Consider the following 19,158-nt stretch of genomic DNA (forward strand, 5'->3'; position numbering starts at 1 on the left):
TTTCATAAAAATTATCCATAAACTCTAAAACCTACCCAGACTTGGTATGTTGTTGACAAAAACTAAATATAGATACAGAGAATACATGTATTTGGACCAAAAAAAAAATTAAACAGAAATCTCCCACAATCAACAAATTAATTCGTCATTAGGCTATTAAATTTAGTTCAGTCATTTATAAAATCAATCATTTATAATAATGAACCAGAATGTTACCTAACGAGGATATGGAGGAACAAACTCAAAACAGACAACATGGAAAATTTCTAAATTCGACAAATTTATGCTTCATTACGCAATAAAGTTCTAATTAAAAAAAAATGATAACCAACTAGAACGTTACCTAGGGAGGATATAAACGACAAACCCATTATAACTACCTACTCAAAGAGGGAAAGAGGGCGTTTTAAAAACGGATTTATTAAAACCAAAGTTTTTTCTACACACTTCACTACGCGTAATCATTTTTGGCATCAAATATCCATAAAACATTACATTCCTATTCAACCGAATAATAAAAATCATGGGTATACCCTACTTTATGTCAATCTAATACTATTATAAAGGGCAGTATTGAACAAACTAAATACGGGTCTAGAATAGACATTAAACATCTGGCATTCATTTTACAATTTTCTTATCTTTCAGTTCAGTCATATACCGTCAAAATTAACTCTATGAACTTCATAGATAAAAATAACAATCGCACTAAATAAAGGTGCAATTCTCCTACATTACCACGCACCTGTTCCTTTTCTCTTGATCTTCGGAAACAACCTCCGAATAGGTCCCCTCTCCGTGGATCTCACTTGTACTGTCTTTATATCCAATAAGTTTCGGTGTGCTCGTGTTCTCTTCAGAAGTAAATTTGCTCTTCAAAAAAGTTAACGGACTCGAAATATACGACATGAAACCAGCGGTAGTCTCAGTTCTGAATCGTTTAGTTCCCTCGGGACTTTCACTTCTCTTCCTCTTAACTCCATAGATACGGTCAGTGGAATCTTGCCATGTATTTGGATCATTAAGGTCCGATTTGTTCAGGGCGTTCTTAAATGCCCTTTGCCGATAGGAATCGTTCAGAGGCCGGATTGTTCTTCTTGCTGAAAGCGGTCTGACGGTAACCCTCAAAGAGCGTTCGCGACTGACATCCGAGTAGTCTTTGTCACCACAAAGTAAAGACTCATTTTTCAAATAATCCACTCTAGTGGAATCGCTTTGTGTCTCCGCCCTTGTTGAAACGTCTTCAAGATCAATTGATTCAGTGGTGTCGTTGAGATTTTCTGGAGTTGGTGTTGGTGCCACAGAATTGTTTTCCGATTCAGAATCGATAGATTTCGGGGTTTTAGGCGTGGGTATATTTCTTGTATGAGACCTACGGGTTTTGCATCTGGACTGCACTGGTGATCCTTTAGCTGAATCCATGTCGGAATTTTCATCGAATTGGAGCTCTGGATCTGGTTCATCTGAGGATAAAACTAAAGTATCCATTTCCACTACCTCCTTAGCAGAATCACTGGATTTTGAATTTTCAGGTTGAGCTACCTCAATCTCTTCAGTCTTTGGTTTGCCATTAACATCTTCATGCTCACTTGCAGCCTTTCTGCCAGACTTTCTTCCTGTTTTAAACACTTTTTCTCCTTCAGAATGTCCGTTTTTCTTGACACTTTCCTCTTCAATTTTATTTAATTCAGGACTTTGAGCCTCTTGACAATTTGGGTTTTCCTCAAGCTTCGCCTTCGAAGTATCATTCGAAGATTTTGCAGACTCGGTCTTTTTTTCTTTCTTCTTTTGAGGAGTTCGTGAACGGCTTCTTTTCTCTCGTACGGGTATAGGTTTAGAGACAGTTTTTATTGTTTCTTTCCCATTGGTTACGGATTCGGCAGTGGGAGGATCTGTGTGGTCCTCTATTTGCGAACCATTCTCATGTGGTAGCGACGGTTCTACTTGGGTGTCCATTGTTAGCCCTTAAAAAAAAACTTGGATTACTCAACTTCGTGTTTTCTAGATTTCACAGAAATCATTGTTTGATGAAATTATAAAATAGGTGTGATGCGGTTATCTTAAATTCCCCCCTCATAGGGTAGACTCATTTTGTAAAAATAATATTTTTTTTATGAAAAAACCGGATTATTCAAAAAAATCAATTTACTCAATTTTGTCTTGTTGTCTACATTCGGAAACTTTTCAGTTGTTGTTATTCCCTTAAATTTAAACTGTATGTTTAGGAAACACCCTGTAGAGCCATTTTTTAACAAAAATTAAAAAAATGATTATCAATTAAGTAAGGATCTCCTTAATTCATTTTAGATCTGGGCAATAGATTTGGGTTAGATGAAAACCAACATGCTTCAAAATTGAGTACCTAGACTTTGAAAAACATTTAATTCAAAGAAAAATACAAAGATGTCTCTAAGCAGAAACGCACCTCGAAATCGTTTATCACAAACCAATTTCCTCGTGCCGTTACGTACAGTTTTCCTCATTACAAACGCGGCACGGCAAGGTCTTCGGCCTGGTACTACTACGGGAAACATTATTTAAAATTTAAAATCCCAGTCAGCTAGCATTTAGTAGTACTAAAACATGTAAAAGCTTCTACTTGATTGTACTAAACGAAAACAGAAATTATTTTTAGCGCAGTAAAAGTTGTACTGATCGGCGTACAATCTGAGATACAACAACCACTTAGAATGCGGTACTACTAAGTTTAGATTAGCCAGAAGGGTCTGAAATAAGTTGCGGCGTTGTTTAAGGTTGGGCATCCGCTTGCAAGTCATCAACGCGCTTAATTGCAAACCATGATTATTTTGTGTTTTCACATAACGACCACGCCTGTGTTGGCATTAAAAACCATACTAGATTGCTATTTGTTCATTGCAAGGCCTGCTTTTAAGTAATTTTATCAAAATTACATCGCCACCCTTAAACAAACGACTTGTGGCTAAATATATAAAAGAACTACAAAGGCAGTACTGCCAATTGCTGTTGATTATGTCAAGTAGGTAATTGCAGGTTTCTGATAAATATAGAGAGAAAATGGATAACATTATTGTAGAAATAGTCTGCGTTTTCTAACAGACCAATGTTATAAAACCTAAGTAGAAGTCAATCTGTGGTCTTATAATATTTTACGCATAAGACCCTTAAACTAAAATACAGAAACCTTAATTACACAAAACCGCCAGAAAAAAACAAATCCAACTCACACAGGTTGTTGCTGTGGACACCAGCACACAAAGAATCATACTAGGTCGAGTTCACTCATGGTTAGGCAGGAATGTACATTGCTCTCTGGTTTGAACCTCAATACCGTGATTAAGTGAAAACTCCCTCATCACTTGGTGAATTATAAAAAAATTAAAATTTAATCCAAGTTAAAAACATTATCACAATTATCCTCCAAAACCCTTTTTCCTTTATTCAGATTTTGCAAAAGATCCAACCACTTAGCCCCTTCATTGACCAACTCAAATGTGTTCTTTTGAGAGAAAACAAGATTGGCCAATAAGGCCAATGGTGTTTATGATATTTCTAACTGGGATTAGAACTTAAATTTTTGTAACTTACCAGGTGACCTTTAAGTTTTAAAATAATATATACAGATTTCAAACAAATATCCCAGTACACTACTCACCGACCTTGAATAATCTGACCTAGTCTAACTCTGTGTGCTTTTATCCAGAACAGTTCGTCCCCTCTGGAAGCTGAATTTGTTTTGAGCAGTATTAGAATAATTAAGGTTTCTATATTTTGGTATAACGATATAATAATGCCTGAAAATACGAAACTTGAGCAACTTATTATAATATCTGCAAAGCTGTAGACTGCGTTTTACTGCAATAAATGGATAAAAATGTTACAAAATCTTAGAATAGAATAGTACTTTATTTTTGTGTAGTTGTTTACCCCTATATAAGGTGACACTGATGCAAAACATAGAATTAGACAATTACAGTATTGAAGTACACTCTCAATATTTTGAATATGTATTATAAACACAATAGCTACTATCTCCTTACTCTTCTGTGAGATTTGCTAAAACTATTTACTAGACACAAATATATATATATATATATATATATATATATACATATATGTATGTATATACACTTAGTTGTTGGTTTGTCAAGCTACTCTTAATAAACCATAGAGATAAGGTTGAACCCCAATAAGTGATACAATTTAATGCATGTCCCGTGCTTGAAAACTATTTGAACGTTATAAGTAGACTTGGAAGTACATACTTATTTTGTTAAAAAAAACCTACCACAATCATCGTTATTATAATAGAGGAGATACATACCTCTTAAACTTGTAAGTTTTCTAATAAACCGGCAAATAATTCAATACAACTCAATATAATTATATCTATATAAACAAACAAAACCAACTTGGGAAATGCTAAAATGGCGACTTGGGAAATGCTAAAATGGCGGATTAATTAAAAAAATTAAAGGGATATGTCGTTGTGATTGACATGATTCAGTCATTTGTCACATTAAGATGTAAAAACAAATTGGAAATGTGGCGACACTGTAGTTGGTAAGTTATAAGGAAGTTTTAGTCAAAGTTTAGTTATTTTTTTCTTAAACTTGATATGTTAACACATTTTATAATCTGATAGCAATGTTATTTTTATTTTTAAATTAAGGTTGTTGTTTCCTTATATATATATATATATACATACCTTTGCACATATCTGAGATATTTCACAACAAAAATAATACTTCTAACCTCACTTTCATTTTACACTTCTGCTTTTCCATCAGGATACGAAAGGGAAATTTTGTAAATTGTCGCTCTTGTGAATATCTACTTACAATTTGTGACCTTTCCTTTTTACAACTTTCACCCAATTCATCTTAATCATTATGGCACCATGTTCAACAAAATGTGGGAAAAACGCAATTTTAAAAGTAAGTGACACAAATTCATTTGTCGGTTATTTTCTCTAATGCTACCACAATCTATTAGAGGCCAAAAACTGGGGACGCATTATGCAAAGAATGTTTCTTTGAAGCATTTGAGAATGAAATACATTTCACAATCCAAAGAGCCAAACTATTCCGACCAGGTGCCATTGTGGCAGTTGCAGCTTCTGGAGGCAAAGACTCAACTGTTCTTGCATATGTCTTGAAATTATTAAATGAAAAATACAATTATGGTTTAAATTTGGTTTTGTTGTCCATTGATGAAGGCATTACTGGCTACAGGGATGACAGTTTAGATACAGTTAAACAGAATAGAGATGATTATGGGATGCCTTTGAAAATTATGTCTTACAAGGATTTGTATGGTTGGACTATGGATGACATTGTAGCACAAGTGTGTTTCTAAGATATTACTAAATTTAGTAATTCGAGTTAGTGTTTGTTTGTAGATAGGGAGAAAAAATAATTGCACTTTTTGTGGTGTGTTTCGAAGGCAGGCTCTGGATAGAGGAGCCAATTTACTTAAGGTGGATTATCTGGCCACTGGACACAATGCTGATGACATAGCTGAAACTGTGCTTATGAATATTCTTCGAGGGGATTTGGCCAGATTAACAAGATGCACGTCCATAATAACTGTCAGTAAATACCATTAAAATTTTAATTAAATTTCATATGTTGCATTTCAGGATAGTGGGGATGGAATTCCTCGGGTTAAACCTCTAAAATACACATTTGAAAAAGAAATAGTCATGTATGCCTATTTTAGAAAATTAGTATATTTTTCAACTGAATGTGTGTTTGCTCCAAATGCCTACCGAGGACATGCTAGGGTACTGCTTAAAGACTTAGAAAAGATTGACCCAGCTATTATAATGAATATTATCCAATCAGGTAAGCTCTGTTATATCAGGTTTTTGTTTAGAATATCGCAGTGGGGGACATTTTAAGGTGAAAATCTCAAAGTTAATGAATCAGCCAAAATTCCCACGTTAACTCGATGTACCAGGTGTAATTATATTTCATCACAGGAAGTATGTAAGGCTTGTATACTGTTGGAAGGACTGAATAAAGGTCTTCCCCGGTTAGGGATTGGCAAATCTAGCAAGGTTAAAAGAACATTGAAAAACCACGATGAGAATGAGAGAATTGAAATTAACAAAAATCCCCTTAATTTAGTTAATAGTTGTAATACAGGAAGTAAAAGTGAGACACAAAAATCCAAGTGTTTGTGTAATAAAGCATTGGCGAGTATCACCTAAAGTTGTGTTTTTTTTCTTTTACATCTCCTCATCCAACATAAAGTCCTCAGTTCTCCCATCTCTGACTGTCGCGTTAAATGCAACATCGAAATTCGTCCTTTAATGGTGTGATCTCAAACAATAAAGAATGCAATGTTCTGTAATATCTAGTACTCCACATTCTTGATGTGTTACTACTTCTAATAGTGAAAAAAAAACACTTCCACCAATGAATGTAATTAGCTAATTTATCGGGATTCGGAATCAATTTCGTCCTCTATTGTTTCTTTTATCGTCCCATGGACTTTAACGTTTACGCATCTTTTTGCATTTGATTTCAGTATTTTTTGCGGTCTGTATCATATGATAATGTCTTTTCCTTAATGCATAGGTTAGTTGGTGATTAGATAGTCGTAAATTAGATGAATTTCGGGAATTCATTAAAAGACTTTCAGAGAATAAAAATTCTTCAATAGTTTAAGCTGCTGATAATCTTCTAAGGGTATAATTGAGGCATATAACAAATGCCTGAAAGGGGGTTAACCAAGCCTTGCAACATAACCTTAAAAATTACCCCTAATTTCGAAACTGACTCCGTTAAGCTCTAGATCAAATATTGTATTAATTGCATAAGAAATTCGACTGCCATTAGCTCTATAAACATACGCACTAAAACAGCGTCTGTTCCAGAAAAAAATCAAACCAAAAATAAGAACATGGAAGCAGAGATTGTGCTATAATTAGTTTCCGGCTAAAATTAGGTGAAACTGAATTCGTCGGTTATTTAACTTACTAACGTTTCACCAACTAAACTGGTGTTAAGAGAGTGAAAACACTTTGACAAACATACATCTTGTAGAAATTCTTACATCTATACACAAATCACCATGAATTCTGCTGGTTGGGTTGTAGATGAGAAAGAAGAAGGTAAGAAACAACTTTAGATCTATATTTCTAAGCATTGAAAATACCTACCATAGCTCTTCATCTTTAACTTCCTATCAAGCCGCATTTTATTTTAGATGTGAAAAATGCTCGCCTCGCTAAAACGGATAGACATCACGCCTTTTGCAAAAAAGAGTGGTTTGAAATGTATAAGTCAAGGCCGTATTCCGGAAGTCAAGGTAGTCAGTTCCATTTTCACCTAAGCCCTTTTTCTCTATACATGTCAATTATGTCCCAATGTAGTTTTCTTCTGTTGCAGTTTATACCTAACTCAAAAAGTGTAACAAGACACACTGTGATCTCTCATTTATGTCTGATCAACATTTGTTTGTGGTAGGTGTTTTCCATCAACTGAATTCATTAAACCATACTATAATATTAATATCACATTCACTAATGCATGCAGTTAGGTCAGTACTAAATCTGCTTAAACATTGTTGTAGCTATGTTTATAGACATAGATCAGGAGGAAACGTTAGCAGAGGAAGATTATTCCCAATGGAACGATCTGCCTGATTTACTTTTGGAGCAAATTTTTGCTTACCTTTCCATCAAGGAGAGATACTATGCAAGTTGCGTGTGTAGCAATTGGAATAGGGTATTTTACTTGCCTTATGTATGGAGAGAATTTATACTTGAGGACCAAACCTTAACTAGGAGCAAGTTCAACTATTACCTGGGGTGGCAGGTAAATAATAAATAAATTAGACACTTGTAAACAATAATTTTATAATGATAGTATTAACATACTCTATGTACTGCAGGTGTTCAAATTAGTGGGTGTAGAACAATAAAACTAACGTTTTGCGTGCCAGGCACTACCTTCTAACTGTGATGTGTGTGGTAGCCAGTATCTTTCACACCTCAAATTAAAAGGGTACCTGCATGATCCTACATATACATCTTCAATACAGAATACCATTGAGAAAGATAGAAATGGCAGTCCAAACGTCGGCATTTTCTTTAATAAGATAACACAGTATAATGCAAAAATATAATCAATCCTTTTTGGCTTCAATACTTTTAATTTTTGACTTTAGAAAACACGTTATTAGGTATTTGCCACCCCCCTCAACTAAATCTAATGGGGTATGGCCATAGTTGTTTTTTTCATGTATAAGAGCACCTTTACTTACTAAGAGCTTTACCATCTGAAGTTCTCCTTGGAATACAGCCAAATGTAGAGGGGTGAATTTATCATTATTGAGTGCATTTACATCAGTTCCATGGTCAATTAATAGCTCTACGACGTCTTTCTTTCTTGCTTGGCACGCAAAATGGAGGGCAGACCACCCGTTGGAGTCTTTGAACTCAGACTTAGCTCCCTTATTTAATAATAACTGTAAAACATTAATGTTGCCCCACACAACAGCTAATTGTAAAGGCGTTTTTTCCCGCTGCCCTTTGCTGTTGATTTCAACCCCTTCTTCTAATAGTAATAAAGTTGTTTCAAAGTGCGCATTACTCACAGTTAAATGCAAGGCAGTGTTTTTTGACTATCAACAGCATTTTTATTCACCCCAAGTCCAATAAAATACTTGATTAAATTCACGCGATTTTTTTCTGCAGCCATATGGAGAACAGTCCGATTTAAATGCCCCCTGTCAGTTATATCTCCTCCTTTTTCCAGAATACAAGCAATTATTTCGTGATGACCGTTGATAGCTGCGTTATGAATTGCAGTGTTCCCATTCTTATTTCTGCAGCAGGCCTTAGCTTCCTGCTGCAGTAACTTGCAGACAACAATCTTGTGACCGTTACTTGCAGCATAGTGGAGAGGAGTGTTCCCATTGGCATCACTCACATTAGTTTTAGCGCGAAAGTCCAGTAATTTTTGAACAATAGCTGTGTGGTTATTGGTAGCAGCGTAGTGCAAAGCTGTTTGTTTAGATTCCGAATTGTAATTAATTATTATACTGTTGTAGTCTAGAATAGCTGTTAAGACATTCAAATGCCCATTTCGCGCTGCCAAATGCAAGGCAGTAAAACCCCATTTATCCGTTAGTTTTAGGTTAGCCCCTTTCCTTAAAAGTAGCACTACTATGTCCTTATGACCTTTTTCTGCGGCCCAATGTAGGGCGGTTCTTTGATATTGCCCTCGATGATCAATGTTAATAGTATGCCGTAATAGTTTCACCATTTCAGCTTTATGGCCCTTTCGGCTCGCAAGGTGCAGAGGGTTACGCTTATTCCGTACTTGTACATTAGCATAGACAACGCATAAACAATTCGTTCTGTTTTTTTGTCCTTCATTTGCAGCTGCGAGTAAAAGTTCTTTTTTATTTTGACCAGCACTTTTGTTAGAGATGTGGTTGTAAGGCAAGTACGTATCCTTTATATTTCGAAACTGACCTTTGAACGTCGCTTCATACATTGCTCGAGATATCTCAGGTGTCTGTACCAAATGTTTTGGAATTTCTTCCTGATGTGTATTAAGTTGATTCACTGGAAGTTTTATTGCAATCTTCACCTTTTCCAAGCATCGGTTCAATATTTCATATTTTGGTGTGATCAAAATAAGCTTTGATCTGCATTCTTTTTCTAGTAACATACTCACTAAATTTTTCAAAACTCTTTCGTATTTTGTTAAGTGAGAATTCTGCGTCATCTAAAAAACGAACAGTTCCTTATTGAAATCCGGCCACTCCTCTTGTTCCTTGATAAAATCACATAACTGCTGCCATTCGGCGAAAACTTGATTTTTCCGATCTAAATATTTTAGAAAGTCCTTTTGCAAGGTCAGTTGCCTTAAGGTTTGTAAGATTAAAATTGCTACTGGTTTAGTATCAGTAGATTCTAAGACTAAGCAGTTTTTTTTGTCGTTGCATAAAAAAGATTTCACCAATTCAGTTAAACTGCTCTCAAAGTTTTCCAAACCGTTGATGAAAATTGTAGATAAAAGGCCTAATTCCATTTCACTTATTTGGTTATGTTACAAACACTAAATATCCGAATTTACAAACATTTATTCGACTGATTACTACACACATATTATAGTACTATCTAAGTATTAAGTGAATCATTCGCTAGAAACAACTATTTGTTTATTATTAAGGTTCGCAGCCGTTATCAACCCGATTCATCAGTTGTGTTTCGACAGATGTACAAATATTTATACTCTCATCGATAAGCTCGTATACTACATAACATAAATAAGAATATCGGGGAAACACAAAATCATCCTTTAAGGAAGCTGATGCCTTTAACCAGTTGCAGATACAAACTTTCTTATTAATCCGTCAAACAATTTAACACGTAACCCTGATTGTTGCCTTGTGTGTGAAAAATGTGTATTAATTATTCAGACCATCACGTGTTATTTAGAAGTTTCCGTTTAGATAGGAACAAGGAATATCAGAAATTTTAATTTCTCCAAACCGCGTGGATGTCCCAGAAACGTACATATTACTCAAGAAATCTTAAGGATTTCTCTTTAAATCACTTCAAATGAAAGAAAAATCTGAAAGAGTTCCTCGTAGTTACAACAATCAGGAATGTGACATTAACGAAAAGATTGTTACAGAATTCACACCATTAACGTAACTTATTTTTCTTTCCAGTACGTCCTCGACCATCTCAGAACATCCCTTTGCCTTCAAACAATTGGCCGTAACATCAAAAGACTCATCATCAGACCCATGTTCAACTTTTCCAACTTATACGAGTTTATGAACATTTTGTCCTGGTACATAGAGAAGCAAATCACTAGAAACAACGAGGTTATCGGTGTTGGCAACAATATCCATCATTTAAAATTTACATTTCCCTGCGACATGAACGAAGAAGATGATGAAGACAGAGTGCGACTCTTTGGAACCGGAGGCAAGTTGCTAGAAGGGCTCAAGAGACTCATGAGCAATTTGAATAAACTGCAAAGTCTGGAATTAGTAGATTTGATGCTGGAACCGAGCGAAGCCCAGTTTTTGTTAGACGAAGTCTGCCAGACTTGTTGTTTAAGCTTAAAAAAACTGAGTTTGGTTAATACCACTAAAACGCCATATCAGATATTGCATGTTGGAGTATTTTTGAATCTTTTTGTGAGTTGCTCACTAAGAAATAGTAACCCTTTGCTATAATGGCGTTTCTAGGAATTACACATCAGTCCTCAAAACCTGGGAAACGACTTGGTGGAATTGCTGGGTTTCACCAATTTAAAGCACTTGCACATAATACAGAATAGATATACCACAGACGGAGGTTTCATTAAACCTGTTTCTCCGTCTAGTTGGAAAAAGGTTCGATTGCAGAATCAAGGCCTGAGCGTGCATTTGCAGTTGGAAGGCAAGGAAAAAAATGTCAAATCTATGGTGTGGCAGGAAGGCGCCCCAATTCGAACCATCTTATATGATTCACCATATATTGGGGCAAGCTTTATTGCTAAAAATGCAACATGTGTTACTGAAGTTCTTGTTTCAGATATCGGCTGATACTCTAATAACTGCCATAGATCTGTTTGGACAAGATCTAAGAACTTACGGACATTTGAATATACCAAAGTTTCAAACGGACAAATCTTTTTCGGATAGAAACGATGAGAATTTGGTCTTACTTATGAGGTCTTGCAAATATCTTACAACCCTGGTTAGTTGAGACTTTTTATTATCGTAATTATTTTTTCATCGCAATGTTTGCGAAACTTTGCTGTTTGACTAGGCAAAAATCCAATTTTATTGCTTAAATTCAACTCATATCGGCTACGGAAAATGCGGCAACAGTAAATTTGCTAGATTAACAAATAAATGTTTTAATTCCTCTTCTAGGTAATAACGGAAAAAATCTCTACTTCAACGGTACTTTTGCTAGCTTACACAGGGCGTAATTTGAAATGGTTGCACATTCGCGAAAATGCAGTTTTTGACAAATGTGATTGGCCCAGAAGTTTGGAGTGGACCGATGAATTTTACAGTTGGCTAAAAACCAACAGCAAATTACACGAGTTGGTTGAGAAAGAGGTGTCTCAGATTTTGGGCTATAGATGGTCGTTTTTAAGCGATGATGAATTTAACAGGTTACAAGTAAACTTGCACGATTTTTAGTGGATATTGTCATTTATGTAAGGTTTAGTTAGATTTATAAGGGAGTGTTATATTTTGGCTGTGTTGAGTAAACGTGATTTCTAGTCGTAGATTTAAGTAGATACATAGTTATTTTTAAGACTGATCAATGTTATTAAAATGTCGTAGTACCTGTACTTTGATATATCGAGTGTTTGTAGTTTTCTTATTTGATACGAAATAAAAGCTCATTTTTACTTTAGGGTTTTTGTTGTCACCTTCATTCACAATCATTCGTTTACCTTACGATTATTTAAAAATAAATACGTCTCGAAAGAAATTTATTTATGTACATTTAAGTAAGATAAGCTGTTTTTTTTTCGTAAATTAGCCTATCAAACTTCAGGAATATCATAATGGGATAATTTGAAATAACGTCAAGCACTACTTGCTTTGTATTTATTTTTCACTTATTTTCCCTTATTATCGTATGAACTCCAGCTAGATACATCAATAAAATTTTTTTTTTATTTGCCAATTTTATTTTATCTTGATTTAAAGATTGACAACAATTTTATGACGCTACGTACAAAAGAAAACTTGGTTCACTTAAAAACGAGAAATATAATCCAGAACATGTCCTTTCAGAAAGCAACTGCATAATTTCCACTTCTCAGAACTTTGTCACAAGTCGGACAAATAAAACATAAATTCATCCACTCACAACCATAACAATATTTCAGCTGATAAGATATTTAAAAAAAAAAAAGTGTTGTTGAAATTTACTCGTTTCTCGGAATATTAATAAACATCTGAGAATACATATGACCTAAGTTTTCAATATTTCTCTGCATTATTATCCGCAAAGTATTCGTGTAACGTTCGGGGGGTCTGGCTGTTATGGGATCCCTCCAGTGAATCCCGTTGGTGTCGCAACCAAACAATGCCGGAGACGGAATATGATCTCTCATATAACACCAAATGCAATCCCGTAAAATATCCACTATCTGAAACCGAATCATTAAACTACAGTAAATAATGATACAGGCAATACCTCAAAACAGCGCAAAGAAGGCAATACATCCCGGATATTGCACAAAGGAGGCGGCAATAGCTGGCCTAAAGACATGACATCAATGACTTTGATGGTGGTGTCAAGGAGATTGAGGTAGTTTTCATGACCGCTTTCACGGCTTTGGTCACCCATACTTTTCCACTGATGGATCAGTGTTGCGGTCAAAGCTCGTATTAATACTGAACAGTAGCAGAGTGCCGGACGATACACTGCTACAAAGCTTAGTAGATCCCAAAGCAAAGGGGTGTTGGTGAATATTCTGCGTATGAACAAATCACGCTCTATCGTCACCTAAAATGTAGAGTTAAATTGATTTGTATACTCGGATATACCCCTAATTTAAAAATTGATCATACTTTGGAAAATTCTTCCTCGGGCCAAGGCAGCCCGTTATACATAACATCGGGACTGACGAATTGCACTAAAAGCAACGACAATAGTGTCATACTATCCAGAGAAATTTCGGAATACTTGTTCCCTTCTGGTAAAGAACAACAAGCTTTTAATACGCAAATTAATTCGGTAGTATTTGCTGCTACTACATCCGGCGAACGATTGTTCTCCACGAATGCTTTTCTCTTGCCTAAGCCGATGATGCCGCCATTGAAAACCGTAGAGTGTTTTGTCAACGGTATGGTTTTATTCTAAAATACTGGAATCTATGAAAATTCAAAAAACGATAATTAATTTTCTGGTTTACAATATTTTTATTTTGTTTTAGGAGCATTTTCTCGCTGCTATCATGCACAACACTGTTTTTAGCTCCGAATAAAACGTTGTCGCTTCGGAATAGAGCTCGTTCCAGCAATTCTCGTAACGCTAGTACTTTCGCTACTTTTGAATAGATGCAAAGTCGTTTTAAAATTTGGGAAGCCTTTTTGCAGCCTGATAGTTTCACTGTTGTTCCTAGAAATAGAGCGATTGGTCATTTCGTTAATATACCATAATTATCTATAAAAACATTTAAAATTAGACTATTGAATTGGTTATTTCAAATCTCAATGATCCCCTCAGAGAAATAAAACATAATTAATAACAGTTGCATTTGGACGATTGAGACTTAATATAGTAAAAATTACGAGAGCTGAAACTGAACAATAGAAGCATACCCAGAGTGCTCAAATAATACCAAAAAAAGTATGTCATCAAGAAATGGGAGCAACACGATTTCCCTTGATTAAGAATATAAGGAGGATTTCTAACTCGCTATGGATATTCAGTTTCAAACATTTAACAGTATTATTTACAGTATTTCCAAAAATCCAAAAATATTCTTAAAGCTGCTCATTTTCTTTGCTTGCATCCTGTTCACCTAGGCCATGTAAATTAGGATACTACTTATTAATATAATTTGACTAAATAAGTTAACAGAGAGGAAACCCTTTGATACCATGGTCAAAAACTATTTTGAAAATCACACTTATTAATTACTGTTATACTTCGAGAAAAACACTTAAAATTTCAAGTAAAAAAAATGTCATGACTAAATTTTGCAAAAAAAATATTTTGCGTGAAAGAATGTCGTCACATCGATATAAAATTGCGCTTTAATTGATGTATTTTGATATATGTGTATACAATGAAAAACACTCAGAAATTTACAATACTGCAAGCACTCAATCAAACAATTGCTTATGGGGCATCCCATTTAAAGATTCACATATGTTAAAACAGACTTTTATTATCTTTAAGTAAAATCTCAGCTATTGTTTGGAAAAAGTATAAATGAGTAAAACAGGCCATTTTGAAATCATACCATCTGATATTCTTAATAAGCTCTACTACTACAATACAATTTCATACAACCATTTCGGCAAATAAAAATTAAAAAATGATGTATTTAAAAATTTGTATTTTCTTCACGCTTTTCATAACTATTCTAGGCAAGGTAAGTAAAAAATTAAACAAACTTTCAATTTACAGTTAAATTAATCCATGTTTTCAGCAAATCCCACCCTCATCTTTAAAGGCTCGCCCAATGTTGCATAATTCAAATAATGCAGTGCAATTTGACAAAGAAGACGTCCAAAAGGCTTTACATGAAATGTTGCAGAAGGTAGATGCTGCCATAACAAAAGCTCAAGACGTAGTAAACTCTGCCTTTAATACTGTACTAGAGAAAGTTTCAGAGTTAGAAAAATCAGCGAATGTTGAAATTGACAAAGTTTTAGCTCCGTTTAGAAAAGAGTTAGATGATTTGATTGCGAAAGCTGAAGAAAAGGGTATGCATTCAATGTATATTACGAAACAGCTCCGTCAAATTTCAATTTGTTTCATATAGGAATCGACATAAGTGGCTGCGAATATATTGTAACAGACTTCGGGAACATTCCAAGTAACTTGACCTCCGATTTGGAAAATTGTTTAAATAAACAGGTGGTCCAAGCTCAAAATTACGTCAATGATATCCTGAACAATATGAAAAAGATTGTCGAAGACTTGGACACTATTAACCAGCAAATTGATGATTGCTCGGGTAATGTATTCTCTCAGGCGAAATGCTATGCCAAATTGCTAGCCACTATTGCCGAAGACGCTGTGACAATTCCCGCTAAAATAGCAGAAGACGCTACTAAAACTGTCGCACTCATCACTGGACTGCTTGAAAATCTGGAAATTTGCGCCATTAATGAGCTAAAAGATGCAGGAAAAGACGCAGCCAAAGATATTGCAGAGTTTACTTTGTGTGCAGCTCTTTAAAATTGCATTTTGTTCAGATTTAATACTTCATATTATTGTGCTTATTAAATATTTAATCTTTGACTTGATAATGTAATTAATCAGCGAGACTTCTCAGGAAAAATCAAGTTACGACAAATTAGTCGCATAATTTTTGTCTTGTTTATAGTAATAAGTAGTACGCTTACTCACCCTTATACCTACTAATATGAAGCTATTTTAGAGAATAAAATCTTTAATATTTCTTACCATTTTTTTGCAAATAAGCCATGGGCACTTTTCATAAGTTCCATAACTATTGATTTAAGATTTAAATAAAATCAGATATCCTGTCCACAATAAATTTAAATTAAATATCCAAAAAGCTGCATGAGCTATAAGCAATAAGCTTCAAAATATTTTTTCACCTCATTTTTAGATACAGAACACCCTCATAAAATGTCTTACACTAACTTAAATCCCCCCATAAACTTACCTTCGCTCGCACAGCACGCAAAAAAGTAGTTTACAGCCGACTGAGTCAAGTTCAATATAACTCTGATAGGCGGATTATATGAAGCATTCAAGGTTGGGATCTCAGTTTTATCCAATACTTCTGCTATAATATGCATATGATGAACTTCACTTGAAAACACTGAAGTTAAACTGATAAAGTTCTCTTCCAAAGCCCGGGATATGATGCAAGAAGCCAAAAGCGTCACTTTTCCATTTTTTTCCCATTCTAAAAGTATCAATAAATTAGTCCACATTTGGGACAAATCAAGAGTTTCCTCGTTCGACTGGGAATATTTCTGAATGTTTCTGCTTAAAATTTGCTCAAGCACTACCGAAAAATGACCCCCTTTATCAGCATAGGCTTGCACAGTTTTATCTACAAGTTCGTTAGTTAAAAGTTTGATGATTAACGCCAATTGATCGGGATTCGTTGCGTATTCTAGTAGATAAGTGACGGAATTTACTATCACTGAAGGATTTATACGACCTAAAACATTTGCTTTGTAAAGAAATATTTTTTAACTTAAATGGATGAATACCCAAATACAAAACCAAACGGAACGCAGTTGTTGAAACAACTTTACTCGAACTTAAAAGCATTTCGTTGATTTCAAACATATTTTTAGCACAAGAAGACAATATTTCAACTGGATTTGCATGCCTCACTGATTCCTCCATATCTTGAAGAATGGTTTCTACAAATACAATCATAGAATTTCAAATAAACAGACTATGAAAAGCTAACCTAACAAATCTAAAGCCTTTCCTCTAATATCTGTTTTCACCGAATCATTACAACCTTTCAACTTGGTCACCTGAGCGCAACTCATGATTAAATTAAGAATTTGCACTCCCCCAGTTTCACATTTTAATATAAGAGACACTAGATGATCCTAGAAGTTCATAGTAGTTTTAAAAATTTTTTCACTATTCCATACCTCTAAAGCTTCTGGAGTTCCAAAGTATTTGATCCAGTCATCAGTAAAATGGCACAATTTCCCAATAATATCAACAGTCACTAAATTTGAAATTGTTTTTAGTTATACATGGTTTTAAGTGTATAATTAGTACTTACAAATATTTCTAGTCTCATTGCAGATGGAGGAGAGTAAAGTATTGGATAAATAAACAAGTTGCAAAATATATGGGACTGTGGCCTTCTTTTGAGCTTGGATCAAGTCAGAGTCTGAGAAAGACTTCTTCAAACTCCACTAAAATTAAATTTGATACACAAAATTCAGAAAATAACAAACAAATTTAGTACCATAAACACTTCTATTATTGCTTGCCTAATATCTTTAGCATGACTGCCTGCTAAATGGCCTAAAATGCCTACAACAGATTTCAATTTTGGGGAGCTCCTTATTTGATCATAAGATCTGTTTTGCAGGAAATCTTTCAAGCCAACAGATAACACACGAGTGATCACTGTATTTGGAAAACAACTTCCCACATGTGCAACAACCCAATCAAAATTTGGAGACTGCTTCACTGAAGTGTCTGAATCAACAAAGTTTTATTTTAAGATCATTATTTACTTATTCCCGTGAAAGATTATTTTACCTAATAATGCACTAATGCAACTCTCTGTATCTGAATGAATAAGACTAGATAAACATTTTGTGTTTATATCAACCAATGTCCTGGTGGCTCTGCAGGCCATCCACAACTGCAATGTTTCATTTAAATCTGGAGTTAAACAAAATTGCATATATATATACATATATATTTTTTTTTGTTTAATACATTTCTAGATAATTACTTACTAGATGTAATATGTGCTCTTCTGGAATATTTGGTAGAAATTTCACCTAGTAATTCCAATGACCAGGTACTTATAGTGGGTGCCCAGGAAATGGTATTTTCTGAAATTAAAGTTACCAAGGCAGCATGGATATCTGATACAATCAGTTCATCTGATTCAGGTGGATTTGAAGGTTTGCCTGTATTGATTTCAGTCTAGGAGAAATGAAAAATAGCATAAGTGAATGTGGAAGTCTATCCTTCTGGTCAAAAAGCTATTTGTAAACATTTCTAGTATTATATAGGATATAAAATAAAATTGGAATTTTAGCACTCAGTATCTCAGTAAAGAAACTTGTGAACACATTTATATTCAAAGGAGTAGATAGGTAAATTCTAAATGAATATTGTTGTCATATTTTGTTATTCTTTACACTATAGAACATATTCCGTTTTATCTTTTAACAGGTTTTTTAATATATTAACTTTGGTTCGCAACCTTTCAAGACACATCTTACATGCCCATAAATTCAATTTTATTACGGTTTATACTAAATACCTACCTCTATTGCCTCAATATAATTAGAAGCTGCAGCATCAAACACAGTACAAAAGTATTCAAATATTGCTTCTCTGCTGGAGGGCAGTTTCCGAAGCAATATTAAAGCAGTCTTTGTCAATTCTACAGATATCTGCTTCTCCTTTTTACGTGTGCCTTTGATGAAAGTTCTTAACTCATTTAACAGGTCTTGCTGGGGCGCATTTCTAACCACGGGACACTCTTCAGATATCATTTTTCACTTTGTATCAACAACTTATGGTTTAACAATTAAATTACGTAAAAGGGATAGAAAAGACAACTTTTAACGAAGATATTTTTCCTTAAACTGTAAATTATAAAAATAAAATTCTAAAATTAAATGAAAAACTATTTGAGGTTAGGATAATGTTATGATTTGACTTTTATCTGTTTTTATCTAAAAATTATACTCTTTTTGCTCTATTAACACAATTTATTAAACAAAAAGCCCTAAAAGTCCATATAAAAAATAGTA

The 19,158-nt window shown here is 34.4% G+C and overlaps 6 protein-coding genes across 12 annotated transcripts; 3 read left to right on the forward strand and 3 right to left on the reverse strand.

Moving 5' to 3' along the window:
- Positions 1-73: 73 nt before the first annotated feature.
- On the reverse strand, positions 74-4,450 carry LOC136342387 (uncharacterized). 2 transcript variants are annotated; one of them, XM_066288134.1, is made up of 3 exons: positions 4,304-4,442; positions 2,426-2,521; positions 74-1,964 (listed from the first exon to the last, which is right to left on the reverse strand). In XM_066288134.1, the coding sequence occupies exons 2-3, from the start codon at positions 2,481-2,483 to the stop codon at positions 730-732; spliced, it is 1,293 nt and encodes a 430-aa protein (XP_066144231.1). In that variant the 5' UTR covers positions 2,484-2,521; positions 4,304-4,442; the 3' UTR covers positions 74-729. The 2 variants fall into 2 exon arrangements, with proteins under 2 accessions (XP_066144231.1, XP_066144240.1); XM_066288143.1 differs by lacking the exon at positions 2,426-2,521 and having other exon boundaries at positions 4,304-4,450.
- Positions 4,451-4,693: 243 nt separating this feature from the next.
- On the forward strand, positions 4,694-6,194 carry Ctu1 (Cytosolic thiouridylase subunit 1). The gene is made up of 5 exons (XM_066288155.1): positions 4,694-4,916; positions 4,975-5,325; positions 5,381-5,569; positions 5,621-5,825; positions 5,883-6,194. The coding sequence occupies exons 1-5, from the start codon at positions 4,872-4,874 to the stop codon at positions 6,191-6,193; spliced, it is 1,101 nt and encodes a 366-aa protein (XP_066144252.1). The 5' UTR covers positions 4,694-4,871; the 3' UTR covers position 6,194.
- Positions 6,195-6,549: 355 nt separating this feature from the next.
- On the forward strand, positions 6,550-12,368 carry LOC136342363 (uncharacterized). Of its 5 annotated transcripts, none has more exons than XM_066288086.1 (7): positions 6,550-7,099; positions 7,195-7,296; positions 7,561-7,805; positions 10,678-11,154; positions 11,206-11,481; positions 11,534-11,698; positions 11,878-12,368. In XM_066288086.1, the coding sequence occupies exons 1-7, from the start codon at positions 7,060-7,062 to the stop codon at positions 12,151-12,153; spliced, it is 1,581 nt and encodes a 526-aa protein (XP_066144183.1). In that variant the 5' UTR covers positions 6,550-7,059; the 3' UTR covers positions 12,154-12,368. The 5 variants fall into 5 exon arrangements, with proteins under 5 accessions (XP_066144183.1, XP_066144191.1, XP_066144200.1 ...); XM_066288094.1 differs by having other exon boundaries at positions 6,551-7,099; positions 7,573-7,805; XM_066288113.1 differs by having other exon boundaries at positions 7,053-7,099; positions 7,195-7,450.
- Positions 7,830-10,129, reverse strand: LOC136342497 (putative ankyrin repeat protein RF_0381). The gene is given in 2 exon segments (XM_066288360.1): positions 7,830-8,594; positions 8,597-10,129. Coding segments are annotated over 2 exon segments (1,140 nt in total). The 5' UTR covers positions 9,258-10,129; the 3' UTR covers positions 7,830-8,115.
- Positions 12,369-12,553: 185 nt separating the features above from the next.
- Positions 12,554-19,075, reverse strand: omd (integrator complex subunit 5 omd). 2 transcript variants are annotated; one of them, XM_066287945.1, is made up of 13 exons: positions 18,667-19,075; positions 18,127-18,319; positions 17,924-18,049; positions 17,625-17,860; positions 17,436-17,571; positions 17,299-17,378; positions 17,106-17,253; positions 16,900-17,055; positions 16,341-16,847; positions 13,887-14,092; positions 13,543-13,830; positions 13,166-13,477; positions 12,554-13,118 (listed from the first exon to the last, which is right to left on the reverse strand). In XM_066287945.1, the coding sequence occupies exons 1-13, from the start codon at positions 18,895-18,897 to the stop codon at positions 12,894-12,896; spliced, it is 2,844 nt and encodes a 947-aa protein (XP_066144042.1). In that variant the 5' UTR covers positions 18,898-19,075; the 3' UTR covers positions 12,554-12,893. The 2 variants fall into 2 exon arrangements, with proteins under 2 accessions (XP_066144042.1, XP_066144052.1); XM_066287955.1 differs by lacking the exon at positions 18,667-19,075 and having other exon boundaries at positions 17,924-18,029; positions 18,127-18,251.
- On the forward strand, positions 14,924-16,109 carry LOC136342455 (uncharacterized). The gene is made up of 3 exons (XM_066288289.1): positions 14,924-15,074; positions 15,132-15,408; positions 15,468-16,109. Exons 1-3 carry the CDS (start codon positions 15,018-15,020, stop codon positions 15,884-15,886), a joined length of 753 nt encoding a protein of 250 aa, XP_066144386.1. The 5' UTR covers positions 14,924-15,017; the 3' UTR covers positions 15,887-16,109.
- Positions 19,076-19,158: the final 83 nt, after the last annotated feature.

This window comes from Euwallacea fornicatus, chromosome 1 (genome assembly GCF_040115645.1).
Source record: "Euwallacea fornicatus isolate EFF26 chromosome 1, ASM4011564v1, whole genome shotgun sequence".
Taxonomy (NCBI): Eukaryota; Metazoa; Arthropoda; class Insecta; order Coleoptera; family Curculionidae; genus Euwallacea; species Euwallacea fornicatus.

Bases quoted from the DNA above. Each gene is read 5' to 3' on its own strand.
- LOC136342455 (XM_066288289.1), top strand. From the start codon at position 15,018: ATGATGTATTTAAAAATTTGTATTTTCTTCACGCTTTTCATAACTATT. The intron at 15,075-15,131 runs GTAAGTAAAAAA...CCATGTTTTCAG, and splicing joins TCATAACTATTCTAGGCAAG to CAAATCCCACCCTCATCTTT. The intron at 15,409-15,467 runs GTATGCATTCAA...TGTTTCATATAG, and splicing joins TGCGAAAGCTGAAGAAAAGG to GAATCGACATAAGTGGCTGC.
- Ctu1 (XM_066288155.1), top strand. From the start codon at position 4,872: ATGGCACCATGTTCAACAAAATGTGGGAAAAACGCAATTTTAAAA. The intron at 4,917-4,974 runs GTAAGTGACACA...ACAATCTATTAG, and splicing joins GGAAAAACGCAATTTTAAAA to AGGCCAAAAACTGGGGACGC. The intron at 5,826-5,882 runs GTAAGCTCTGTT...GGACATTTTAAG, and splicing joins AATGAATATTATCCAATCAG to GTGAAAATCTCAAAGTTAAT.
- LOC136342387 (XM_066288134.1), bottom strand. From the start codon at position 2,483: ATGAGGAAAACTGTACGTAACGGCACGAGGAAATTGGTTTGTGATAAA. The intron at 1,965-2,425 runs GTGCGTTTCTGC...TTTTTTTTTAAG, and splicing joins TTGTGATAAACGATTTCGAG to GGCTAACAATGGACACCCAA.
- omd (XM_066287945.1), bottom strand. From the start codon at position 18,897: ATGATATCTGAAGAGTGTCCCGTGGTTAGAAATGCGCCCCAGCAAGAC. The intron at 14,093-16,340 runs GTAAGTTTATGG...CTCTATTTCTAG, and splicing joins TGCGTGCTGTGCGAGCGAAG to GAACAACAGTGAAACTATCA. The intron at 13,119-13,165 runs GTATTGCCTGTA...ATTCGGTTTCAG, and splicing joins CTTCTTTGCGCTGTTTTGAG to ATAGTGGATATTTTACGGGA.
- LOC136342363 (XM_066288086.1), top strand. From the start codon at position 7,060: ATGAATTCTGCTGGTTGGGTTGTAGATGAGAAAGAAGAAG. The intron at 7,100-7,194 runs GTAAGAAACAAC...ATTTTATTTTAG, and splicing joins TGTAGATGAGAAAGAAGAAG to ATGTGAAAAATGCTCGCCTC. The intron at 11,482-11,533 runs GCAAGCTTTATT...TTCTTGTTTCAG, and splicing joins ATGATTCACCATATATTGGG to ATATCGGCTGATACTCTAAT.